The sequence below is a fragment of the Eimeria acervulina genome, genomic scaffold, assembly GCF_000499425.1.
Source record: "Eimeria acervulina Houghton genomic scaffold, Eah_scaff100, whole genome shotgun sequence".
Classification (NCBI taxonomy): domain Eukaryota; phylum Apicomplexa; class Conoidasida; order Eucoccidiorida; family Eimeriidae; genus Eimeria; species Eimeria acervulina.
In genome coordinates, this window is record NW_013550435.1 from 33,141 (window position 1) to 60,117 (window position 26,977).

At 50.5% G+C, this 26,977-nt stretch overlaps 3 protein-coding genes across 3 annotated transcripts; 2 read left to right on the forward strand and 1 right to left on the reverse strand.

Annotated features, from left to right (window-relative positions):
- Positions 1-632: 632 nt before the first annotated feature.
- EAH_00016100 (hypothetical protein, conserved) lies at positions 633-6,033 on the reverse strand (the record flags this gene model as incomplete). Its single annotated transcript, XM_013397856.1, has 10 exons — positions 633-2,476; positions 2,629-2,790; positions 3,196-3,366; positions 3,503-3,568; positions 3,670-3,741; positions 3,832-3,903; positions 4,029-4,055; positions 4,169-4,438; positions 5,002-5,412; positions 5,613-6,033. 10 exons carry the CDS (start codon positions 6,031-6,033, stop codon positions 633-635), a joined length of 3,516 nt encoding a protein of 1,171 aa, XP_013253310.1.
- Positions 6,034-13,512: 7,479 nt separating this feature from the next.
- On the forward strand, positions 13,513-22,573 carry EAH_00016110 (hypothetical protein, conserved; the record flags this gene model as incomplete). Its single annotated transcript, XM_013397857.1, has 17 exons — positions 13,513-13,621; positions 13,817-15,750; positions 16,037-16,221; positions 16,652-16,855; positions 17,115-17,153; positions 17,216-17,564; positions 18,453-18,902; positions 19,236-19,640; positions 19,802-19,933; positions 20,052-20,435; positions 20,547-20,791; positions 20,951-21,020; positions 21,596-21,651; positions 21,822-21,872; positions 21,931-21,954; positions 22,129-22,190; positions 22,431-22,573. 17 exons carry the CDS (start codon positions 13,513-13,515, stop codon positions 22,571-22,573), a joined length of 4,842 nt encoding a protein of 1,613 aa, XP_013253311.1.
- A 489-nt stretch (positions 22,574-23,062) lies between these two features.
- EAH_00016120 (hypothetical protein, conserved) lies at positions 23,063-24,338 on the forward strand (the record flags this gene model as incomplete). The annotated part of the gene is made up of 4 exons (XM_013397858.1): positions 23,063-23,140; positions 23,386-23,629; positions 23,776-23,906; positions 24,189-24,338. The coding sequence occupies 4 exons, from the start codon at positions 23,063-23,065 to the stop codon at positions 24,336-24,338; spliced, it is 603 nt and encodes a 200-aa protein (XP_013253312.1).
- Between the last annotated feature and the right edge of the window lie 2,639 nt (positions 24,339-26,977).

Genomic DNA, 26,977 nt, shown 5'->3' on the forward strand with positions numbered 1-26,977 from the left:
AACCAACTGAATATGAATTCCGTCGTGAGTTATTAAAGAGCCAGTGCAAATTTCACGAAACAATAGTGATCTTTAACATTCAACTAGCCAAAGCAATGCGGAATCCTGCGTAACGTTGTTTTATACTCACATCTCTCCCGAAAATGCCATTTTTAGCGCAACTCACATGACGAAAACCGGAATCCTTGGCCTGCTTCTCTCTCATGTCGAATCGTCGCATATTTCTCCTGCTCGCCTGCATTTAAAGGAAACTGTACGTGTAAGGAAAAAAGGAGTACTTAAAAGTGTTCCAGCCCTTTTCAGCTTACAGCAGCTTTGGCTCGGCCTCTAAGTACAGCGGAAGCCGAATATGCTTTTCTATTTAACCGCGTACTCGACTGCTTGGGAAAACATAGTGAGCGGCAACCAAAATTATTGAGCAACCGAGAATAAAAAATTGGAGCTCTCAGTGCATTTTGCACTTCTTTAGCTCTTCCCCGGCTTGAACAACTAAAAAGCGATCCAGATGACAATGGCCACCAAAATGTGAAAAACGTCAAAAAGTGCTAGTGTTGCATTCGCCGTAAATTGCCGTTGGCGCCACCGAACTGTGGTGATTTGATAAGCGAGTAAAAATTTATTTGCTCCACGCTTCACTTCAATAAGGCTTTTCCTCCAGGAGCGTTTATAGGGCTAGGACGGCCTCTCCGAGTGAGCCTATCAAGGAGGTCATCCGCTGCTTTTAAGGTTTCTGAGTTGCTCATAGCTGCTGTGGTTGAACCGGCCTTCATGCCAGCAACAGCCCGCTGGAGCATAACGCGCTTCACAGAACGACGTTGTCTGAAGTACTCGCGGACTCGTGAAAACGAACTCATTCCTTTTCGCAGAAGCCTGGAGATGGCTGATCCCAAGCACATCTGGAGACGCATGAGTGTCTTTGACTGGTTCACAACAACGGAGATAGCAGAGTTAATGGTTAGGAAGAGGGAAAATCCACCAGCTGTACCAGAAAACAGTCCAATCAGAAAGACCTGCTCAATCGCTGTCACCCACGCTGTGCCGAGAGCAGCACCTCCAGGAACAGGGCTGCAGGCCATTTCTTGAAAAACAGGGTTCCACAAGCAGTCAACTGGGGGCGTCGCTCCCGATACAACTAGGTTCTGCAAAATGTCGAAGAAACTCATGACCGCATATATGCCCATGAATGTAAGAACGAATGAAGAGATGATTGCAGCGACTGCGTGCTTCCTTCTAGTAGAGATCCAATCCAGTACCATGTTACCCATAAAGGGAGCCTGCTGACGAAGATGAAGTCCCAGGTAGTGGTTCCCTAGACGCTGTTGGGCACGAGAAGAGAACAGTATATAGTAGGCAAACATTGAGGCTTGGCCGCTTTCCAGGCCCTTAAGCTCCTCACGAACTTCCTTCGGTGTTGAATGATCAAAAAAATTGAGGGCGGCATCACTCTTCAGTATCATGCGCCTCGAATTTACCAGTGCTGGGTCTGAAAGGTGATTAAGTGCCCACGATGTCCCGAACGCCTTTTCGTATCTTTGCATCAAATCCGGGCTTAGCATAGAAGGCAGCATGCTGCTGAGAGCCATTTGCCACAGACCTCTACAATGGTCAACACACATAGATGTCTGAAACTCGACTTCACGCAGTCCTTCCGACAAACCGCCGTAGCCTCGACGTACGCCCAGCATTCCCATATTTCTCTCCACAAGTGGAGGTACTCGTAAAATATCTGAACCTCGTATGCGAATTTGAGTCTCCACTTCACGTAGGAGGGCTTCTTGCATATTTATTTTGATTGCTAGCCTTGGCTCCGCTTCTATGACAAGTTTTAGCTGGCCAAGCAAATCGTGCAGCTGCTCAAAGTCAACCGTAACGCCAAACCACACACCATGCTGTCTTCCGGGTGAACGATACAATAACCGCAAAAGAGACTTTTTCCCACCTTCCCAAAGGCGTTGAAGAGGCCCTTGGCGCCTCCGGTGGGCAGTTCTTGTAAAGAACAATGTTTGGCCGGCATCAGCTTTTAGTTTTCGAAGCGAGTCATTGACCAGGGTGAATACGGTGTCTTCAAGAGATTCTAGGTGCTTTTCCAGGACTAAGTAAGACTCTAATCCTTGAATTACGAGAGAATTAAGGCGGGCCCACCAGTCTGAAAGGTCAGGCAACGGGAGGCCGCTGAGGTCGACTTTGCTCCATGCTCTCTTGAACGTAGCAAAATCAGCATGCGATTCGAGTAATGTAGGCGCCAAGCCATGTGCGGCCCAAGCTCGGATCTGCTCGTCCATTCTGGCTGAAACTGGTTTGTCTTGTAGGCAGTGGGGCCGTTCTTCGCCAATGAGCCTTTTAAAGCCCCCCACAACTTTGTCGTGCTTCAGAGAATGAAAATTGATGACTTGCATAAGAGCAACGCTGTGAGCAGTGAAGTTAAATGGGCTCAAAAGTTTTTCGAAGAACGCAGCAGGCAACTTTTCCCTTAGAACTGCACACGCGCATGCAACAACGTGACCCGCACAAATCCGATGTCATTTAATAGGGGATAGGAGAGCTCCCCCCGGGCGAGATACAACGGAATCAAGCCTGCCAAGCCAAGTGCCGGATGTGTGGCTAAATTCTTCAATGGAGGCCGCCTACCTTTTCTGGCCTTCTGGATCCTAATTTCTCTTGTTCGTTTTATCATCCCTGCAGTGGACTTGAAAAATAAGTTCCTTACAAAGCCAGGGACAAACCCATGAGAGTAAAGTACCTTCACCCATGTAGGATTTCGGAAAACGGCCTCCTTTTGTTGCGGATACGCTGAAGTAACGTAAACAAGGAGATTCCACATGTTTTTTTATCAAGGCGAATTATTAGTGGCTCAGTTGTTCAACAGTCAAGCTGTTGACACTCGATTCGAATGCGACGTACCTTCCCGAGCACTCAGAAAAGCGAACAACCAGATGTGCGTTGGGCTTGGCAGTGGCGCAGCAAGTTCTGTAGCATTTTGTGCGAATGGCATGTCCCTGATAGCCAACATCAGCGGACTCCGGGTGTCTCCTACCATCATCTGGAGCGAGGAAAGGATTGTAGTCCGAGTACCTCCCTCTGACAAGGGGCTTGGAACTACGAGGAGGGTTGGCCACAAGCACACGATGAAAAAAGTCAGGAATGCCACTCGAAGGTGGGCGGCTCGACATAGATTGCAGAGTGTAGAAAGCTTACGAATGGCGTAGAGAGCGAGGGCTGCTCGCATTCCATCAGGAGCTGCTCGAAGGTCTTGTAGGCGATCAGCAGCGGCTTGCACTTCATCGTCTGAAATTTCACTACCAGAATTTCGCAACAGTCTTCTGCCAACGGAATCCATTCCCATGGGTCGTAGCACATGCAGAATATCTGCACAGCACAGTACACATTTGTCTCACACCGAACGGTGTGAAAAAGGGCGCGTGCCAATTTGCCGAATCCTCCTATAACCGCTAGCGGAGGCATCCAGTATATTCTAGGAGGGTCGCCAGCCTCAGCCACATACTTTTCTTGAAATCCTGTGCAGCCCTCTTCAAATTACGTTTTTCGAAGGCAAGCCAATAGCTTGACGCTGTAAATACACGCCACAAAAAATCAATAGGCAAATCAGTTGTAACTCAGGCTAATCCGGAAAAGGTAAAAAGCGCCCTATTGCGCTTGGGAACAACGTACCGGCGTCGAGGGACGAGGTTGTAAATAGTGTCGCTACTGCCACGTTCAGCCTCTCCATGACCAGCTCTCTGCCTGAAGACAGGTTGCACAATAATAACTGCACTCTGCAGCACTTGGCTGGTACAGTTATATCGTGCACTCCATTGCATGTATGAGTCTTACCTTGCTCAAGTTGTTGATTCATTGGACGTGGCTGCAGTCCCCAGTCAGTTCCTGTAAAGTTTCTCCCTTGGCCTGCAGATGGGGACGCAAGCATACCACCACATATAAAAAGGAAACGCAGGACAGGAGTAGCTTCAGTTTCAGGGACTCGAAGAAGCTTGCCATCGAGGTCTACACGAACGCAGTCTGCGGCTCACGAGAACTAATTTTGCAGTCCAAAGATCCTGCAAGAGAAGCACGCAGATGATGATGACGGCATTATACACAAAGCTAGCAGAAGATTCATTCTTCATGATGTTCAGCACGATGTAAATCACAGAATGCTTAGACGCCGCACCTAATCCGGAGATTGTCGTGTGTGCTTGTTTTAGCAATTCTGCCTGGGCGCTATGCCGAATTTGCTGGTCAGCATCATCTTCCAACTTCGTCAACTCCTGGCTGTCTTTGGCAAGACGAGATTCGTCGAAACTGCAGGGTATGTGAATGTAGCCCTCTTCGTTGGGCAAGCATGTTGCTGCATGCAAACGCTTCATGTTTTGGCTAGGAGAAATTCCAAGCTCGACAGGCACTCCCGCCTCTGCAAGAGCGGTCACGTGACCTGCGACGACTGCACATCAGCAATCAAATGACAAGACCATAATGCTGTGTTGAATATTTCCAGGTTAAACCTGACAAAAAGGAGCCAGCCAATCTAAAACGTGTCTGAGCTAGCTGGTACATTTTGACATACACTCGGCAAGAGAGGAGATAAGGCGATCCAACAGCTCGCACAGCGTGCGGTGGCTCGACTGCCTCAGCGACGAAACCCGTCGGTGCCTCCTCGTTTGTTGAAGTCCCTTTGGGCGTCTCCACTGGAAAAGTTTTTCAATTGGTGACCTGCGCTTTTGCACGGAGCACATCGCATCGATGTGGGAGCTGGTGTGCCCACTGAGGGATGTAAGCAAAGAATGCCAGGAGAAGAATGGCATGGTAACAGTCTCCTCTCCGAAGTAGAAGTCAAACCCGGTGTATGCGATCAGTAGGTTCCAGAAGAGACCGAGCACTAAAGAACAAAGATAGAATTTAACTAGACAGCAAATGAAAACCATAAGCTGAAGGCGCAGCATGGTCAGGAAATCCGTCTAGTTGCGAACTAAGGCTACTTTTACGAGCGACGATAAGAGAACTTACTGAAAGGATTATGGGCACCCACAATGGGTACCAAGGAACGCGGAAGCTGCAAACTACTTGGTTCTGGGTGTGCCTCTTGCTTCAGCATGCTGTGGTGGTGCACCTCATGGACGGCTGTCCGAGATCGCACAACCTGGGGGCTGATAGCGTCACCACCTAATACTACTCCAGCGATACTGCGCAATTTATCTAACAGCAATGCGTGCAAGCCGCCTTCTTGCGCTGCGGTGTCCAACCCATCCTGCAGCAGGCTACGGAGGAAGAATAACTGAGATTTGTGCGTTCCTGGAGGACTTCCTTCTTGTCCTGGAACGTCCGATTCCTTTAAAAGTTCAAGGAACTGCGCAGACCATTCTTCCACGCTAGGAGCAGCTGTAGGCACCTCGCCTCCGTAGAATGCCAACCAAAGCTCTGCAGGATGTCTCAACAGCACGTAAACCGAAAAATCTCAGACGTTGAAAGCAGCGGACTATAACGATTGATACCAATCAAGTGACACCTTACGACGCTCTAAATCCGTTTAGGGAAAGCTCGTTTAAGCCTCCAGAAAACACGCAATGTAGCCGTCTAGCATGTGAACTACAGTTCCAGGGATTCCGGCATAGACTCACTGTTTGCAGCTTCCTCGAGGCCATTGTCACGCAACATGAACTCCAGCTCCTCAATGTTTTGTTCCCGAGTTGGCGGCTGCGGTATGTCAAGGGCAAGACTATCCGCCGGACAAATACTGTCTAAGAAGCCTGCGTGCGGTCTCCAAGCACTTGGGCTTCCACTAGCCTTGAGGCCCTCTACTGTAGAATCTAAGGATAGTACAGTTGTGGAAAGATTAGTTGGTCCTTCAAGTCCATATTCTGGAGTCAACGAGAGGCTATTTGCCATCACTACCATCCTCCAGCTGTAGGGAGGCAAGGAGAGCAAAGTAGACAGCAAAAAGATACTGAATGCTCCCAACATTGTAGTCTTCACTTCTGGGACTCTCTGAGACACTGACAGAATTGTTGAGAGATCGGGGAGATTCAGCAGTCGAAGCATTGTCTTCCGGGGTAGCGGCTGCTGTATTCGTCAGCCTCATTTGACGGGTTCAAACCGGCAAGCGGAGCTTTTGCCGAAGTATCAAATTCTCACCAGAAGTAACCAAAGATGTACAGAAAGAATAGAAGGTACTTCAGAGTTGGAGCGGAAAGAGCCGTCAAACAGCCGCTGCTAGCTTCTTTCGGGCCGGCGTTGCCGAACGGCCATCGACGGAGGACACGGTTCTGCTGCTAGGCTCGATCGATCGTGTCGCCGCTTCTCGTGCACGTTCTTTTCCGCGAAGTCCTTTAAACGTAATTCACATCCTCTATGAATTAGAAAAGGACTTCTAAGATCATTTCAAGATGTGCAAGTGGTGTCGCTCGGATTGCCATCGTTTAACCTATATGGCCTCGACGCCCACTGGTGAGTCCGCTCATGTGACCCCGGCAGTGATGCATTACGGGGCACATGAACCCTTGATCCTTACAACGAAATACGTTTTACAGCATATTTGAAGCTCGAAATCCTTGCAGGCTACTGGAGACTCGTCCAATTTTTCATTACTTCCAGGCGCGAGAGCAGCATGATACAGCGCAACTGTTCGCGGTGCCTCCCACCGTAACGCAGTCGCCCAGTTTTGAGTGATTTTGCTTTCCAGTCCCGTTTCTATAGGGAGGCATCAATCCAACGAAAGAAAGTCAATGAACACGCACGCCTCGAAAGACCAACTAAGCACGCCTTCTACGCAAAACTCCACCGGTTGGCTACATTGCAGAACATATCTACGGCAAACGCAACTAAGTAGAGGGCATGCACTCCGTAATGGTAAAATACTGTTGGCGAAGCCGTCTGAACATGACTTCGCCTCCGTAACTTTGCCTAACTGGAGACGGGGAAAGTTCGTAACGAAGCTAATGCCTCTGCAGATCACTAGCCAAAATGAGTCTATCCTAGGCCGTAACTAATAGTGAGGCATTTGCCTCCTTCCGCAAAACCCTTCGACAGTAGAATACAACAATCCGGTTGTCATTACGCTCCTCATGAAACCAGTTAGCCGTTATTCACTTCATCGGCAGCTCAAGGGCTTCGAATCAGCCGTGTCCTCCTCATGCGAAACGGTGTTTTACCGGCAGCCACTAGACTAACCGCGCAGCAGGCGGCTGTGCCCAACCACCACCAGAACCAACGGCCTTGCTCCTCATTGCTGCATTCCATTTCCTCTTCGTAATTACCATGACGTGAGTTGACTCGCTTCTGTCTCCACGAATGGACGCACAGTGGGGTTCCTCTTGCCACTTCAGATAGTGACAGCACACCGAAGAGGAATGATGGACCAGACGGCCATATTTGGTGAGCTTCTTGGACCCTGCGACAATACTGCACCAGACTGCCTGCGTTCAAGAGCACCCTCTGCAGTTCTCGGCGATCTGAACAAACAGAGCACGCTTCACGGGCAACGGAATGCAAGTAACTGCAACTCACACGCTAATTGTAAGACCGGCAAAAAGTGTCCCACATTACAGCCAACTGTAGTTCGCAGAGTGTACATACCAGGCAACGGCAAGGAAAAGAGAATCGCCAAGTGCGCAAAAACCACAGCATCCAACGCATTAGTCGTGGAACCTCCGAAGAATGGCTTTCCCTGCAACAGCTGCTCGACAACACGAAGAGCCCGACGAACTCCGTCGACGGCCAGCAGCTCTTCCATTGTGAGTGCATCATGCGTTGCCCCACAATCGTCAAAACTGGGATACTGCCGTCTTAGGTCTTCCGGCAAAACACGGGGGCTACTGCAGTCGGCTGCGGCACCCCCCATGCTACGCCTCACCGCCCAACAGTAGTAGCTCCCATATACACGGCCGAAGGTGTTCTGAAGCAATGGCCTCGTGAAATTACGAAATGTGGCCTCGTCTTTCCACAGATAGAAGCGCTACACGTAGGACACGAGACAACACAGAACGCCAACGAGTGTTCGGCTTACTATAGCAAAACAACTGTTAGTCGCTGGCCTTTCGGGGGGCAGTCCTCTCCTCAAAAATATCACTATTACCAAACAGAAAAGTTGCTAAATGATCGATACAGGAACAGCACACCCCAGCATAGGATGTGAGTCACATGCTGGAAAAAGTCGTGTAGCTTACCAGTGCTCTTCCTACAGCCTGCTGCACCAATTCTGTAAGTGCAAATTCCGTAGCTTGTTCAACGGCGGCACGGGATCTGGTTCCGCAAGTGTTCATACAAAGAGGACACTTGCAAAAGCGTCCACCGCCCTTCAATTCACCCTCTGCCGTTACTGGTTCGCCACGCACACTTGCGCGGGCTTCTGCACAGCAGGCGGCCCCGCGCACCTCCTGCACACGGACGTGAGATTGCGCAAATGATCGAAGAGCCTCCAACAGTGAGCAGCCGCTCATCACCATGCCCGTCTTGGGATCTACAGCAGCGGGAAGTGCGGGGCCAGCAATCGCTAGAGGCAACCGTGACATAGATGGCACTCCACCGCACCAAGATAAATACGGGGGGGGAATCTGTTCCCACGTAAAAGAAAATGGAAAGCCGAACATCCGGTGCAGGCACAATGCTTCCAGAGTCTGCGGGCAAACGACCACTTCCCCTATGAGAGGGTCAACAGCTCGTGCTGCATGGATTTGAAACACGTAGGCGGGAACGCCGCAAGCGGCTTCTTCTACAACAGATGAAGCAGGTGCATGATTTCTACTAGTTGGCTTCTCTGAAGAAGTTGCTGAATCATTCGGGGGTCCACTCAAAACGTTTGCGTCCGAAGATGTGCCCTCCATCTCTCTGGACGTTGTTGACTGAGGAGGCAGCTGCACTCGACGTCCTTCAATTTTTCCATAAATATCATGCCGCAAACTTGAAAGACTTGCGTTGCCATTATTCGGCAGTTCGCCAGGCTGTTCCATTCTCTCCACTCACTCGTATGCTGTCTTGCCACTTAGCTCGGGGAACCCGTCAACACACCAGGAGGAATTACCTTCTCAGTGAGCTACACGAAGCACTGCTAGACAACTGAGATTCTCGTGGATCCGTGAGCATTTGGATGCCGACCTCTCCATGCCCTCTTAAAAAGTTGCCCGCAAACAGATGCTGCGCCCCACACAAGATTCGGTGGCATCCCAGAAGAAAGACGCAACGCGCTAGAGAGAAATCCTCCTTGAGAAAACCAGCCGTTTCGTCCCTCATGAACCGATGCTTGTGAACTGGTGCTGGCCAAACAACCCGGGGTCGGGATTTCTCGAGCACCTTTCTGGTCGGCAGTGCCCCAAGCACCACCAAATGAGTTATATCCATGCAACTAAGCCACGTACATAATTGTGACAATACAGAAAAACAGTTCTGGTAGAAAGGAACAGCCCCCCGCTGGGGTTTTTGGCGGTGGTGTCTCCGTTCACCTTCCAAGCTGCATGCACGCGCGTAGGGAAGAGAGGTGGTGGCGCCATATTAAGGTTATGCTTAGCTCAGGCAACACCACATGATAATAGAATTACCCGTTTTCAGCGTATTGAATCATGCTTGGCCTGTTTCTTCTCCCAAAGTGGCTAATAGGTGCTGAAAAGGCTAGAGCAAGTGAGTACGCTTATTGGATACGGTGGTGTGTGTGTCTGGATAGAACAATCCCCTCCGTGGACTTTAGTTTTCTCCGAGTGATACGGCGCTGCAATCAGTCCGAGGGGAAGATTTTTTCAACTGTGACACTCCAGGAGGAAGGCTTCCTTGCGATGGTGCGGCGGCTGGTGCGTTGGTGGTCACAGGCAAGTCGTATTCAGCGTTGCGGAAGATGGAGGCTCCCCCATCTCAACGCTACAGCGCGCATCTCATACGTTGCCTATTGTTGTAATTTTGGCGTCAGCTTGCCTAGTTTAGCGTCTTGGCGCTTGAACGCTAGCTGGCGGGCTTTGGGGGACCGCAATTTTGATCAGGGGCTCCAGAGTTCGCTACTCATATTTATTGCTTGGTCTCTGCTGCAACTCATTCCCTTGCAGTGGGGCGACGGTCGTCGATCGTAGCAACTGGACCATCCTGAGCTGCAAGAGAGTCGAACTACTTACGATAGAAGCTCCGCGAAAGCACCTTGCCTGAGTTTCAGTCTTCAATCGTCGTGGGCTAGGCTTCGCAAAGGCCTGGGGCCAGTGCGGAGAGCAGGCCGCTTGTCTTGAGTTGCAACGCACCTGGCTTCAACTCATGATGCAAAACAACCACAGATGCAGAGATACACAAGCCGCATTTCAGTTTTGCACTCAGATAGTAAGCAAGTCTTAATCACTTCCCTGGGCATCAGTAGCCGACCTGTCTGCAAATAGAAATGCACGCACCAACTTCGGACAGAACGAGATGCGTCTGAGCAGGCCTCTCACTAAACAGCAGAAGACCTTGTGTGACTGGCTAGAAAAAGATATATGGACAAAATGGATAGGTCCTGCCCCACTTATTGTTGCTACCTCGCGTGTTTTTTTTTCTGCTGCTTCATCACTTCGTACTGTTGCATCTATTGCTGCTGCGCCTCTTGCTATGTCGCCCCTCCCTGCTGATCTTGTGCTGCTGCATCACTTGCTGCTGCGCCTCTTGCTGTCAGAATTCGTGCGGATCACTTTGCAATTCCTTCTGCGGCTGCTCCTCGTGCTGCTTCTTGCTGCTGCCGCCTCCCCTGTGGCTTCGTACTCTTATACGCCCCGCCGTTGAGTCAAGAACAGCGTGCAGATTGTGCCAAGGTATACTCTCGCACGCTTTTCACTCTCAAAACCCAACTCATGTCGGATCATCTGCCGTTTGATGTGATATTCTCGTTTTTTGTGGCCAATGGGCGTCGTTCCACGACGCTTCTAGGGCACGCGTGCAACATGCCTTTGCACGCGCGCCCATGGGCTGAGTTTCCGCCAGTTGCTGCTTCTCGCAGGAGCGTTGTATCCGGGGAGGTTTTGAGATGATCTCGGTAAGAACCTAAAGCGTTTCAGAAAACCGGTAGACTGCTTCAGCGGCAGCTCCACATTGAGGGTAAGCCTAAAATGCACGTCACATAGTTGACCAGCGAGGAAACACAAAGGAGCTTAAAGCAAAACAAATTGCACATTTCCTCAGGTTCTCGCTCTCTGCGCGCTGCGCCGATTGCAAATCCACTAACGCCAAGCGTCGCTTGTTGTAGTTCCCTTCCTGGCGTTCTTGCTGTTTCGTTTTAAATTCCTGAGCTCGTGCTAGTTGCTTATGGAACTCGCCAGCTTTGGGTGTAGGGTGATGGCTTCCGACAGCCAAATCTGACGCTGAATCAGACGAAGACGTTTCGGTGTAGACCAGGGCGCCACGAGAGCACCGGAGCGAAGAATGTATTACTGTTTTGCAAACCAGCTCCGCACCAAGGAGGAAATCAGGCCACTATGTCAATTTTTGTGGGTGTAAAGTCGCAAATAGTGCACCAGCGTGCGGTTTATTCACTTTTGCCGTCTGTCTCGGGGTGGTTCGCTGTGGTTACGTTATGCTTCTAATGCTTCATGAATTCGTGCCAGAAGGCGCTAACGAAATTTGGACGTCTACAAGAAATGATGCATTTTGGAGAGACACGGACTTTCCAGGTATTATTCATGAATGATTGACGCGCTCCCCCTGTTGTCACTGAATTCGAACATGGGATGAATTAGGCAGAAGTACTGAGCCTAAGCACAACAACGAAATTGCTGTCACAGCCTCTAAGTGTTGGTAAATCCAGCGTGAAATCCACGGAGACGCCCATCCAAAATACGGTGAGGACCTGAAAAACTCGCGAAATTCCGTATTTGAGTGGTCCGAGGCGTTAATTATTGACACATTCTTGAAAACGGAAGAGACATTCCTCAGCTGAGGGGTGCATCGTTGTTCGTTAAACCGACCTGGCTGCCAGCTGAGCTGTTGTGCTGACCCCATCATGACCTGCAAATACATATTGGGCACTCTGCGCAAAGCTCCTATTCGAAGCGAAGCTGGGAGGCACACGTGGCGGAGTCCAAACAATTCGTTCTTTGGAGGCATCGGGGTCCACTCTGATTTTCTTCAGACGCTCCCCGTCGTCAGAGAATTTAGGGAGAGTATCTAGACAGATCTCTACCCCGTTTTCGCAAAACCATTTTATGACGGATTAGTGCTATGCATCAGGTCGCTTGGCTGTGGGGGTAGAGTTCGCGGCTCACAACTGCCGTTCTCAGCTGTGCAGCGCTACCCACCCTAAGGACAGTGCTCGAGCGTTGCGGAGGACGGTAGCGAACCGCAATCCAGTCAATAGGCTGGAAATGTGCGCTCCTAAAAAGCTTCTTACCTCCACTCCAGTCTCCAGGGGTCCGGAATAAGTGGCCCAAGGGCCTGGGGCTGGCGAAGAGGAGAGCTGGCCTAAAATGATCAACAGCAAGCCTTGCTGCAATTCTGCCTCAAGGCAACCTCAGATGCAAGTATACTGAAACGGTCTTAGTTGCATGCACCAATGCAGACTATTCTTAAACTATTCCTCTCCCCCCAGTAGCCAGCCTGCACGTGACGAGGATACGTACCAACTTCAGACACCGTAGGCAAACAGTAAGTCGAAATGCTCAAGCAACCTATTGTGAAATACCTCCTGGCAATCGCTCCAAAAAGAAAGCTCCCTAACGTTAAGCATTAGAACACCAAACAATTTCTAACTCTCTAATATCCACGCTTTCCTCACATTTGCTGGGTGTAGTGTTAAGGCGATCTGGGGCTGCGGCGAGGGCATGTCTCTACGTGGATTGATTACCGGCTTTATTATCTGCAACTACTACCTGATCACCAACGAAACAGAATATAAACGGTCTATAATGTGTCATTGAGGACAGTCGGAGGACCCACTGACTAGAAAGCCTCTAATGCGTCTGTTCAACTGCAGATAGGCAAAAAGCAGTTACTTACGCGGAGTCCCAACTAACAGGACAAGGAACAACACAGCTTCTGAAGGCCTGCAGATTTTTGTGCAATCATCCATTTTAGGAAAAGAAAGAAGGCGAGGGAAGACACCGATGTGGGGTTGTCGGGATGAGGGTCACCCGGAATCCCCTCCCTAGCTAATGTGCTCTCCGGGAGCGGAAACACCAGCGTTCCCCTCATTGTGCCGCATAGCATATTATTCCACTGCACTCTTCAGGATTAGTGAGCTCGGTGCAAGCTGTTCCTCAACCTTTCAACTGTTGTGGATGGCCAAACTTCCAATTTGCCTGCATTTGGCCGCGATGGAAGTTACCTGCGTTCAGGCGCCCTAAACAACAGAGACGAGACTAGGAAAGTGGTAGTTCTTTTGCCGCAGAGGGGCGACCCGTGGTACAGGTATCGATTTTGTCTGCATTGCGTAGCCTCCGGACCACAACGGCCGCTTGAAAAATTGTTCACGGAGAAACTGAAATGTCAGTTGTGCTGCACATGCTTTCCTCTATTCGCCCGCCTTCCATACAGCTGCATCAAATGTAGTACGGGTTCACCAATAAAGTGAAGAAAACTTTTACGACGATGTCGGAAAGGGCGCGCTATCATCCTCCCTTCACCGTTCTCGCTTCTTGGCTTCGGTACATCCTACCGGGACTCTTCTGTTCAGCATTGCTCAACATCACCACAGAAGGTAAGTCATGCAATCCACACTAAATCCTGCCAGCGACAGTTTTTGGTTACTCTAGTCCTGAGGTGTCAACCCAACCAGGGAGAAGTGTTTCGGCAGCACAGCGAACAGCCCCTACCTACCCATGGAGCCTTTTCAATCGAGTGGCTCTCCTGCGTCTACTGTGCATTGTGTGTGCCCGTGTGACTGTCACTTCAGCTGTGCATGCATTCACAGCAACGGCCACACTGACTGGGGCGCACCTACCTGGTCCAGGCAAAGCTCTGGCACAGCTTCCCCTTTCAGGAGCTGAACTCTACATTTTACCTCTATGTGAGTGCACGGGACTGCGTTATGCGGCTATGCAAGGATCTTCATGCTCCTTAGGGGCCACAGTAGAGTCGACTGACCTCTGCTTCGTTCCTCGATCGTATTGTGCTTCTGTGGAGCCTGCGGAAATGGTTGATGGGGCTAGTTTCACTAGTTCTACTATTTGGGAGGAAATCCAGGAGTCTGCCGACTTTTTTGAAAGGACTTTGCCCAAGGCCACAATAGCATCATGCCGTTGTTGGCCCCTTGGAGATGTTATGGTAGCACCGTGCGGCCAGCAGGTGCATCAGCAGACCCGAACTGCCAAGAAATCTTTTCCTGGTACCGATAGACCTGCAGATGCTTCAGGATCTTTGAACACTGACTCTATGTCAAAAATAGTCTGGGCACTGAAGGGACATTCAGAACACCTGCCGAACTTGAAATCACAAGTTTTTGCCCCCGCCAAGCTCCCAGGCTCAAACTTTCACCGCAGGCTATTCCACAGATTTGTTCAGGCAGCGGGCTTTCACCAATTTAACACAAAGTGGGCTCGCCGTTTGGCTACAGAGAAGGCGATCACGGGCAGTAAGCCCAGATCGGGAGGTGCAGTCGAGCATTCGAGAGCTCGGTGTCACAAGAGCTGCCAAAGCTGCTTAGAGCCCGGTCGTGACCGCTGCCGCACATGCCCCAACCAATTGCCTTACCCATACCTTCCACCAAAGCCTAGGTCGCCCTCGTCATCCACTGACGAGCTTCATCTCGGCATGCTTGACTCTCAGCTCCATGAAGTGCAATACCATGCCCTCGTAGCCGCCCATCGAGACGGTAGTGGTTATTGCATTCCGTTGGAATTTGGGGACAACAGGCTTGCGGCTGCAGATCCGGAGTGCGTCTCATCTGGGTTGTCGTGCATTGTGGCAAATTTGAGAGCATCATGGGGGGCATTTGGTGACACTTGGAATTCCAGGAAAACAAGCCATTGCCACTCAACGTGTTCTGCTTGTCGCGCCGATTGTTGCCGTGGAAAGGCTGACAATTGCCTAGCCTGCAAAGGCTCACGCCAAGCCTTCCATCCACTCTACCGAGATGGTACGGGACGGTGTTTAGATTTAACTCTTTCCGATGAAGAATTGCCTGCGACGGGGTGGGACCAGCAAGGCACCGTTGAAGGGACACCAGTGCTGCAAGAACATCAAAACAACACCTCGAAAAGGGAGGATACAAGCAGCTTTTCTGCTCTTCTTCAATCCATAGTCAATGTTGCCTCTTCCGTACCTGCTGGGCGCGTCATAGGGGATCCAGAGGTGGCAGCCTCAATCAAAAACGGAGCAACTAGAACTGGCCCTTCCTTCCTTCCGCGACGTTCTCTCTGCGAATCCTTGCCCCGAAAAATTGGCGACATGCCAATTCGTGCCTGGTCTCAGCTCATGTTTGTTCATGCAGACAATAACTTGGAAGAGTCTGCCTTACTGGACTTGGAAGAGATGCTGCACCCATGGAGGGGTGAGATAGTGAAACGGCATGCTCGGGCTGCTTTGCGAGGGAGAGGCACACCGCCGTTACCAGTTGGCGGCTCTGCGCTGAGCGGCTTAACTTCTCAAGAGGCTCTCGAAGACCTCTACCTGGTCGTACTCATAGATCGGAGCAACCAAACGAATTCAACAGAAATGGGAACAGTGCATGCGTGTCCTGAGTTGGAGTATTCAAATCTAGGTGAAGGCGTCAAACAGCTACCAGGTACAAGTGAAGTTGAGTTGAATACGCAAATGGCATTCGAATTGCTACGGGTTCACTTGCAGGACGGCAGGCGTGAATGGCTCCTACTCCGCAGTCTCGGAGAGGTGGGTAAGCAGCTGATATGCGCCAAAACCCATTTAACAAAAATATTGTTCCATGTCTAGCATCATCGTTGTATCGCCAGCAGCGGGCCCCTACATACAGCCTTGTGCTGGGTAGTGAGGACCTTTAGCTTTTGCTCGTTCTGTGAAAAAAAGCGGTGATAGCGAGCTGAGCATCAACCTTCCGTTGCAATGAATTCCGCATTTGGAGAGGACGTCACACTTTGAAATATGAACATAGAGAAGAAGCCAATTGCCTCTCGCACTCGCAATACACCTTGTTCTGCAGGTAGATATGAATGACCCTGGAGTTTTGGGGACTGCAGTGACACGTTTCTTGGACATATTTCCATCGCGGCACTATGCCGTAGTTCTTTGGAACCACGGTTCGGCCTGGGCCGGGTTTGGCGACGACGAAAGTAACCCGAACAGCCAGCCTATGAGCATTCATGATATTGCTGTTGGACTTAAGAAGTAAGTTCCTGTCTCGTAAGGGGGCGTTTACTATGGATTCGACATTAGTTGTCTTTTTCTCTGACAGATGTCTGGGACACTTTTCGCAGTGGTATTTCGAGGAGTAAACTAGGAAAGGTGGATCGCTCTTTTCGCCTTTCACTCCTTGGCTTCGATGCCTGCCTAATGGGTTCATACGATGTTTTGGAAGCTCTCGCCCCGCTGACGCATTTCTTCCTAGCCAGCGAGGAAAACGAGCCCGGCCATGGGTGGAACTATAGGCACGTCTGTTGCCAATAACTGTCGTAGACTAAAGCGTCTTCACACATGGCCGAGCTTACACGTCACAGCCCATGACTCTGATCGGTTGCGTTTGAAACAGCATTGCGATTCCTAGCCCAGAATATTTCTTGTATACGGTTATCACTCTGCTTCTCAACTTGTCGATCAGGTCCATGGACCCTACCTCTCTCATCCGCAAACCACCCCCTCCTTACCGGACGGCTACAGCATTCGAATACGGCACTAGGTTCGTGGCGAGCTATGGCCTTCACCCACCGTCGTCCAATGCGCTGACACTTTCACTCATCGAAGTTCGAGCATTCAATGAATTCAAGAAAAAGTTCGAAGAGCTGCTAGAGGTGCGCATTGAAGGGTTTCCATGGTGCCCCGAATGATGCATGTCGTTTTTCAAATTAGCAAGTATGCAAAGCCTTTAACAGTCAACGACAGAAATGGGGGTCTCCAGGTGCAGGCATTGATGCTTCCACTAATCTTCGCATAAAGAGCCAGCCGCAGATATGTTGCAGCAAGCTGCTGCGGAGCGGGTGTACTCTTCAAAGTCGTGCGTACGGTTTGTTTGCCGACATTTCTGCTGGCTAACCGCTGCTTTGATTGTCCGCCGTCTGGATCAGGGTCTGTATTCTTGCGGGGGAAGCAACATTACACGTCGGGTAAGGCGAGCCCTTTCCCAGACCTTCAGCATTAGGGGTTGCCGAATGCTGGGCTTATGCAGCTGCTATGACTTGAACGATTTCCTCGCGAGCCTGTTGCAGCAGTTTGCTAGCGATGAACAAGAAATGGGAAGGATCAGCATTCAATCGCGGACACAGGAAGAAGAAAGTTCGTGGGCTTTTAACAACTTGAAGCTTCCCAACCCACTAAGTACGCAGCATCGACAATTGCAACAATGGACTAAGCAAAGATACACGGTGAATGCCTTCGGTGCGGCGCAACGAGCTTTGACGGACAAGGTTGTCGCGGCGAGAGTCCTCTTTAGGAAAATGATTGTGGCTGAGGTTGGTAGCAGGGAGCCCGGCAGATATGGCGGATTGAGCATATACTTTCCTGATCCAAACATGGCTGTGAGTCCTGACCCTATAAGGAGCAAGAATCCCACACCTTTCAATGCATTTCTAATTCCATGACGGCGAGTTCGTATGCCAATTACCCTAGGCGCTGTAGCCTACGTATCTGAAGGCCTGCGCTTATTCACGGCTAGTTTCTCTCTCCGGCGCCGCCTACTGGGTGCGCTACATCTGGTGTACTTGTGCGCCTAACTCAACTCAGCGTGCAACAATAACATTCCGATAAACTAAATGTGACTCCCTGTTCACACACTAGACTGACTATTCTTTGCCAACGGAAATTGTGATCTTCTTGCTATTGGGTAGGTCAATTGTAAGACACATCGCAATGCGACCAGCTGGGCTCGCCGCTACACCAGTACCATCCGCACAAAGTTTTCTTTCTTCGTTACATCCGTGCTATCGAATAGGAAAGGCAGTGTCTGCTATTCCCCGTGGGGGGGGTCTGGTGGAACGGGACGGGACAGCACAAGCCCATTGCCCCAGCAAGCCGCAGAAGCTTCGCAGTGGTTCGGAGTCCTCTGCAGCCGGATTCTCAAGCCATTCCCACAAAAAGATTCACTAGTAGCTGCCGGGATCTCAGCCGTTGTCCCAGTCACCGTTGTTTCAGCCATGATGTTTAGAGGTGCGTCCTACTGCCCTTCTGCCGTGTGCAGCCTGTCAGTGATAGCCACACCTTTGCTGACCTATGCGCCAAAAGTGGAGCTTGCCTGTTTGCAACCTGAGTAGTCTGTTAACTTCGGGAGATCCGTGGACAGGAAATATGGGTACATGGCAAATACCGTTTGCTCCGCTGCTGCAATTGAGAAAACATCTGCTCACAAATGTGCAAGCACACCTGCAGAATGCGGAAGCAGTGTTTTTCCTGTGAGGGTATCTTCACAGTTTCTTTCCGATGTTTGGTACTGTGCCACGCCACCTACAGGATTTGCATCAAGTATCCTCAAGGCTGATCAGCAAGAAATAATTGTAACAGGCACAGCGCAAGCAACTATGACTGATGCGGAGGTTAAAAGTTTTTCCGTTCCGCTGAATTTCGGCGAAGTGCCTATCGAAATTCAACAGGTCAATAGCCGCTCAGGAGACGTAGCTGGAAAGAAGGGCTCACAAACAGGGCGAGAAGAAGCAGACCCAGTTGCTGCTCTTCGGGAATTCACAGTAGTGCAGGGTTGGTGGGATACTCACGTCTGGATACTGAAGCAGGAGCTGCGCTTAGACGATGCCCTAAAAGACCCCAGACCCCCAGGACAAAGGCTAGGAAGTTCTGGAAGAGTTGAAGCAGTTGTGGTTGCGATTCAGGAGGGGTCGGAGTCGTCTCGGCTTGGCGCAGGAAGGGTAGGCCTTCAGCATGCACTTTGCATCACTCTAGACGACCCGGGTTTCTGCATTGTCCGCCAGGGGTTTCTACATTATTGGTTCAGTTCGACAATTGCCTCTCCACCGCATTTCGGCTGCTTGGCTGCGCTTTAGGCAACAACCTTTAGCTTTCCATTCCTTTTTTTCAAAGATGCACTGGCTGCCGAATGTTTGAAAGACCCTATATTGCACACAGAGACTTTGGATCGGCGCGAGAACTTTCCAAACAGTTTGGAAACCCGTCCCTCTGCAAACGAACCAACAGAGCACCGCCAAACAGTTTCCCCCGGTCTTGAAAAGCGCACCCTGCAGGGCCTTCACCATGTTTCCACCAAAGGTCTAAATGCCGGCGAAACAATTGTGAAGCGCCGGGTCCTGTCTACTCTTGTTCTGCCACTGGGAGTGCCAGCGAAGAATAACGGAGGTCTCGAGATCCCCAGCTTTCAGCCACGAACATCGGGAATCGCCATAGAAACACCATTCTCAGAGACGCTCGGGAATCGCGAGCCAGGCACAGAGTATGCATCGAGAGAAAGAGATTATGACCAGGTGAGTCTGCGCCAACTCTCTAGCAAGAGAGTTGGATCGCCGTCTTGGTTGATTCACGAGCGTCTGGGACGAGAGCCGCAAAGGCAGGAAGGAACGAAGCACCAATGTGGAGCAAGAGCCTTTCTATTGGCCTCCTGGGATGAAGGGAAAACAGTGTCGAGCGAGCTGGTGAGGATTTCTAGGAATACTCAGTCTGCAGCGCCTCCAAGTACACGGTACTATCCACTGCATCATATGCATATATTTCAACTTCGGTTGAAATTCCAGTCACTTCCCGACCCGGTGCTACAGTCATGCGTTGTATTGGATGATATTACTAATATGCGCAGGTCCTGTACGTGGTAGAGAACGAGCAAACAACAGAGTGGCCTCGCTCAAGAGGAGGCTTGCTAGTGCCAATAGAGCATCGCCTCCGGAGGACCACTCTTTCTTACGAAGGTTTTCCGACCTCCCAGCCAGTGGTATGGACTGACTGCGTTGCGAAACAATAGTGCCAATGGTGCAGTATCGACCAGAAGCATTTTTCAGTTCAGGGAAATGCCTGATCACGTGTGTAGCGCTCCTGTTACACCGGTGCAGGGTGGAGACGGGCACAAGAGAAATCATATCAGACGTCCTGTATCCAGCTGGGACTCGGCGCAGCGACAAAGTACGAGCCGTGTCGCGAATAACAGGTTTTCTACATTGAGCTCTGAAAAGGGTACAGCCTTCAGCCGTCCTTCACCTACTGAGGAAACTGGCATTCATGATGCCAACTATGGAGGAGAGCGGAACCGCCAGACTCCACAAGCGAACGTCGCAGCTGTCGTCCTTGAGGAGTCTGTAGGAGACGTCACCTTCTTCTGGAACGTAGAATCTGACGTGGGCAAACTCTACCTTCAGCCGGCTAGTATCTCAACAATTCTTCGTGAACGTCGGGCGAAAATCGGTATCTCCGGTCTTCAAGAGCCAAGCGTTGAAAGGGTACGAACTTCATTTGGACACACCTCCCTGGGAAATCATTGCTTTGCATCTCTTCCAACCACGTTTTGGCGGCGGACGGGCGGAGTGATAATTTGCGTCTGTTCCGTGCAGGCGGTTGTTGGTTTCATTGCGCAAGACGTACTCGACCAGAGAGCTGTGGCAGCCAGCTCAGTGCCCATAGTTGAGCCAAAGCCTATAGCAGCCCACAGTATTTGGGAGTCAATAGGGCAATCTCTTGGCTTTGGTGACTTTGCCACGGGCGACGCAGAGGCTTCGAGTAATTTTTCGTCCCCTTCGACGTGCCAGTCTCACTGGCTAGGGGACGGCATATGCGATGAGCTGTGTGATACTGCAGTGTAAGCATTCTGTGGTCACCAAAGACAGAATTTCTTCGCCACATCCAGAATTATCAGCAGGCTGCTAAATTGAAATGCATCGTTGGTTGCCTTTCCATGCACATCCGAGGAGAATAAGGTCATCATCTGTGAACGCCTGACGTGGAAAGTTTGCCGCAGGTATGGATTTGATCGCGGTGACTGCCCGCACCGAAACGCTGCTGCAGAACATCTTCTCGAGCAGCAAGAAGTGAGATGCACTGACACCTGTTCATCCGCATATGCGCACCGTGCGTGGATCACTAAGAGGAAGCGCAGGGAGGACACGGAGAGCTCTGGATGAAGCCTAGATGTCTTCTGATGCCTCCTTGTATGCGATGCGCAACATGCCTGCAATTGCAGCCAAAGGGAGCCTGCGTGGGAAATCGATGCTCTCAAATAGCTCTTTGTGAAGCGTACGAAGACACTTCTCACGGGAGAGGGATCCACCAATCTGAGAACCAGCCACACAAAGCAAAGGGAGCCAGACGAGAGGAAGCAGAGGAGAGCGCCATGAAGCCCAGCTCGCAGGCGAGATGCCACGACCAGCCTTTTCATTTCTTCTCAATAGTCTACTTTTATCCGCTTTGCAGGCTCCAGCGTAGTAATAGAAGGCACAACTGCCAAGGAGCTTGTCACTGCGTTTGAGCTGTAAAACCTGCTCCGCAGCTTTCTCTGTTCAGTTTCCACACTCTGATGGCCTTCTGATATGGACAGCCACGTAGAACTATTTGAAATATATTCATTAGTGACTTCTTCGTGCTCACCCCTGGCTGGTTTTCTCAGGAATCACCTCTAGTAGCAACAATATGGGAAGGCCCGAGAGGACGTTACGTGTGCAGGTGAGTCTTGCCAAAATGCACATAAACCTCACCGTTGGGGTACGATGCAGAACCCATGAAACGAAGCTAGTTGTCGGTCACTTCTAAGATAAAGGTGGGCTTGTGGATTTATATGAGTAGTACACACAAGTAGTCGCACTACCGTTCTGCGCATCTACTTGCCCTTACAGATGCCCCAAAGGCTATACTGGAGATGGAACCAGCTGCGAAGACATCAACGAGTGTGAAGTCTTTGCAGGGTCTATATGCCACAGCAAGGCCGTTTGCATTAATACAAAGGGAAGCTATAGGTGCATATGCAAAGTACGCAGCCACCTGCTATCTTTACATCCTGTTGCGGGCGAAGCCAGCATTGACGAGCTGGGAGCATACGTCTGACGCACTGCCCGCTAGTGGGAGCAAGTAGTTTTTGTCTTTTGCGCAATGATAATAACGAGCTTCTATACTTGCACCATGGACCACACTTTACACGCGCAGTTTCTGTTACTGTGCCGCATGTGACAGCCTGGATACAGCGGCGACGGCAGGGATGTCTGCATGTACGTCCCCCTCTTCAGTCAGCCAATATTCAGTTTTGTTAAGGAAGCAACTTGGTGTCTAGATACCCGGCATTCCCAGGGACAACAGAATTTCTCTGTCCCTGACAGCGCACCGTTTTCAACGAAATTCATTATAAAAGATACGGGATGCGTTAGCGCAGGTCTTCCCTGGATTTCAACAGCAGGAAAAAGTACTAAAAGTGGGTAAAGCGCGTGTGAGACGTTGTGGTGCATCTTCAGGCTCACCAGCCACGGCCACAGGTACGGCATTTACACCATCAACCGGAGAAATGAGCCAACTGCGGCTGCATGCATCGTACAAGCTCCTTGGCACAGGGTCTCGTGTCGCGGCACGCAGTTGGAGTGTCATTGCGCATCCATAAGCTATAAAAATGAGTTGCTTTTCCTGGCTTGTGACAGCCCTCCAGAGCGCCGTTGTGTAGATGCAAACAACCGCCCACTATGTCCTCCTTCCCTCCACTGCCTGGACGATGGGTCGTGCGGCTGTCGCGAAGGGTTCATCATGGACAAGTAAGGTTTGCATGCAGTACTCAGAGACCAAGAACTGCTAATAGGATGCACCCTAGCGAGAGAGGGAGAGCAGAAAAGCCTGTGCATGTGAAAAGCTCCTTTTTCAACAGACTAATTTTAACTGACGAAAACGAGCCCGTCGCTGTATGCGGCTGAGCAGCGGAGGCTGTGTTGATGTTGATGAATGCTCCACCGGCCTTGCAAGCTGCGCGCCTCCATCCGTTGCAACCTGCGTCAACACCAGCGGAGGATACTTCTGCAGCTGCGTCGATGGCTATGAAGGCGACGGCCGTCAGTGCGTTGCCAGCCCCTGCACAGCTGAGGCAGAGATTTCGATTGCCATGGACTATCACAAAACCATTGCAGCTGCAGGAGGGAAGGAAATGCTTAAAGAGGCTTTGATCGATGCCATATTGCAAGTAAGTTGGGACCACATACTTGTCACGCCATGGGTGCCTTGGAACCTTAGCGACCACAGTCGTCATTAGCAGGATGGTTCCCGACCCAGGATCGTGTGCTCTGCTTCTCGTAAGGCAGAGACAAATGCTTCCAAATATTTGTCTCCTTCGCTGGAAAGAAATATCGATTTTCCAGTTCTGAAACTTCTGTCCCATGGCTGTGTCGTTCGAACGCAACTTGCGTATATCCGCATTTGGCGCTGCAGGCAATCCCAGCTCTGGGTGATCGGAAGCGCATTGAGATCCCTAGCATTTATGAAGGAAGCATCAATGCTGCGATTAGGATTCATCCCCCAACAGCAGACGGAGCGTCTTATCCAGACGGGTCGGACAATCTACGGCAGCTTACAGCAGCTGAAGTTCTCCTGGCACTTCAAGAACAACTCGCAGAGCCATTGTCGTCCCTCAGAACTGGGCCATTCGGAGAGTACGCCTCCTACACTACGATTGGTGAGAAAGCAAATAGATATGCTTCGTCGGGAAGAACAGCACCGGCTCCGGATGGAGACATCCAGGGCGTAGTTTTTGTCGAGGGCTGCTTTTCATTGATGGACATATCCTTTCCGCGCACTTGTGCGAAATGCGTGTATGTCTAGAAAGGTACACGTTCTTCGACCGTTCAGCAGCGAAGCAAAAGTTTGAACTGCTTGCATTCCTGACTGATTGGTTGCCTGAGTGGCTGACAGATGCAGTTCCGAAGGAGCTGATTGCAGCAGTGGAGATACTGGTGCTGCTCATGTGCATTACCGCACTGTGTATGGGCATACGACGCATACTAAAGAGGTGCGGTTGCACTTTTTTCCAGTTGGAATTCCGCAGAACTTGGTTAGAACAGTTTGCTCTGCTGCACGGCATGTCTATTAGTGGTGTGGTGCCTATATGCCTTCCAACTCAGACGCATTCGAGTTGTTGTACTTAACACGCGAAACGACGTCTTCTGCAGCAATAGCAGCCAACCGCATGCAGGTAGTTGTGAGCAGGCCTGCTCTCCTGTCTTGTGCATTGGCAGGTCAACAAGGCGACAGTCTGCTGCGCTTCTCTTGAGCAGACGCTTTTGACTCAGCCATGGTTTTTCCACGCGCTCAGCCACACCAACGGTTGGTATTTGCCCACAAGCAACATGATCAAGCATCACCACCATTTGTTTGAGAGCTGCTAGCCATTAAATGCAACTCCATCTGTTGGATACATACAATCGCTTGACTACCGGTGCATTTTCAATTCCATGCAGCCGTCTGTATTATTGGGAGATGACTACGCTTTGGCCTTTTTGCAAGAGGCATTCATCAAGTGCCTGCCAGTCGCCCTTCAGGCCGTTGCTGGGAAGGCTTAGGCTTCCAGGCTTAGTTCATCTCAACTTCCAGTGAAGAAGTAGGGCGATGCTGGAGTGCGAGTTTTTTTATCGTAAGGACGATCTTGGCTCATTGCAAAGAAGATGCCCGTTGGCAGCCAACGGAGTTCCAGGCAGTCGGGTGCAATTGGGGAACCCTAGCCAGCAACAGAATAGGGGAGTTTCTGAGGAAGCAATAGCTTGGTCAAGCTGCTAGCAGGCCAGTTGGAGTTGACAGCAGCCAGCGGAAGTCTTTTCGTTTGAGTGAGCCCTCCACCACTGCTGAGGAATGGGTCCTCCGTTGCGAACATTCTTCAGCTTAAATTAAAGGGTAGTATTCCTAGTTCATGCATAATATGCCACCGCGGATCGATTTAGTAGGTCGTCTGCAGCTACCCACAGCAGGCTGAGAAAGGACGGCGGGCTGTAGTAGGTCACCACCAACTACCTAGAGAGCTCGCGCTCAGTTGAAGCAAAATGCGTTCCAACAACAGAAAAATATGTACACAAAGCCTATAAAGCCAGGTTGTGTGGGACTTGGTGGGTTCATCAATCTCACAATGAAAAGAGCACTTAGTTAGTGTGTAAGATAGTCTTACGTAGCTAGGAGTACGCGGATGGTATAGGAACTGCCAGGCCTCAGCTAGCTGCATACGCCGTAGGAACGGTCAGGCCTCAGCAGGCTGCATACCCTTCTCTGCCTCAGCAACGATTGGTTTTCCAGTTGTTGATGGCTACCTTTTACTGCTTGAAGGGTACAGGATACTGATGCGCAGGTAGTCCACGAAGGCCGTCCTCAGCGCATCCCTTTTGCCTATCTAGTCTCCAACTAAAGGAACAGTAGCGCAGAGAATGAAGGGGGCTCAAGGCATATATAAAGATATTGAGAAAATCGCAGAAGCCCCATGAATGTTATGGACTTTGAAGGTCTCCAGTCAAAGTGCCGCTGATTTTTGTCGACAATCGCTTGTACAAGCAGCGTGCTTTAGAACATAGTCTGCATTTTCCTGGTTTTCGGAAAGCCATGAGACCTATGCTTCAACTCCCCGTGCACTTATTCACTATTCACTGAGGGCACCACGGCGGTATGATCCGGCCAAACCGGTCTTACTGTGGCCCCTCATACGAAAGCCTCTGACCCACCCTTTACGAACGCAACAAGTGCAGATGCGTCAGAGTGGCGTCCTCCTTAAGATGCGCAGAATGCAACATATGAAAGATGTACAACCTGGAGACCAGCTGTCACAGCAAGGTCTCCCCGTTTGGCATTGCACGTGAGCAGCCACATTGTCTATGTGTCTGGAAACAATATACATTGCTCACTGGCAATGCACAGGGCTGCGCATCCTCTCTAGTGAGCCATCTCCAGCCACCTTTTTGCAGCCACCTGGGTGAATTGTCTGCTTGCTGTGGAAAGCTGGCTATTGCCAACAACAATTGCGTTCCCACAATTACCCGTTCCCACACCAAAGGGCATATGCCTGCACGTCCTGTTCTGTAGGAGACTCGCAAAAAACAAAATGGAGTGGGTAGCCTCGAAATGTAAACTACCTGAGACCCAGGGGGGCATGCAGACGAAGATAAAAATGAACAGAGAGGGGCAGTGCACCATTTCGACTCAATGCACATTGGACACTTGCAAAGAGTATTGCAGCGCAACAGCGTAACTAAGGGAAAGCTTCCCCATCTGGCTGTCCTGCGCATTATCTTAAATGGTATTTACGTGTAGTATGGATGTCAAGATCAACCAAAAATGTAATGAAATTGGCCCAGTCATCCCACTTACAAGCGTTTCTCCTATAAACGTGAAGGAAGAGGAAAGTTATGGGGAAAGTAGGCAATCTGAGAATTTGGAGAAGGCCAGCGAAGGAAAGCCATTTTTCGTTGCTGTTTCAGTGGCTAGGTGCCGGTAGGGGTACTACGTATGTATGTTGGTACGACGTATGTCTCTAGTTTGATTTTCATCTTTCCCATGTGTGAGGGAGGAGGAATTTACATAAATTTGCGGCTTACGTTGAACGTCTACCGAAGAAGTCAAATGGGTCACTCAGATTTTTGGCCCTGTCAAATGCATCCGTGTTAGCGCCGCACGGGCATTTAACAAGTGGATGCTGAGCAAGCAGTTTGTGAGCAGACTGGGGAGATCAACTCATGGATGGTGAGCAAGCATCTTCGGTTTCATGCCAGGTTAGGCGTAGGATGCAAGGTGCGGAGGCCTAGGCAGTTGCAATGTATTTCCGCCGCACTACGGTTTTGCTTGATGCCATGTAATACAATACGGGCTAAACCTTAACCCCAAGCACCGCTTACGGATTCGAACAACTGTGCGGTGGTGATCGGCTTGTATTTTTGTTAGCCTAGATTGTTTTGTGTTGCTGCCAGCCCTAGTTTCCGAAGCGGAGAGACTAGGTGAGGACTCACTTTGCTGCCTTTGCTAGTTTCCCTGCCACCGAAATATCGTTGGATTC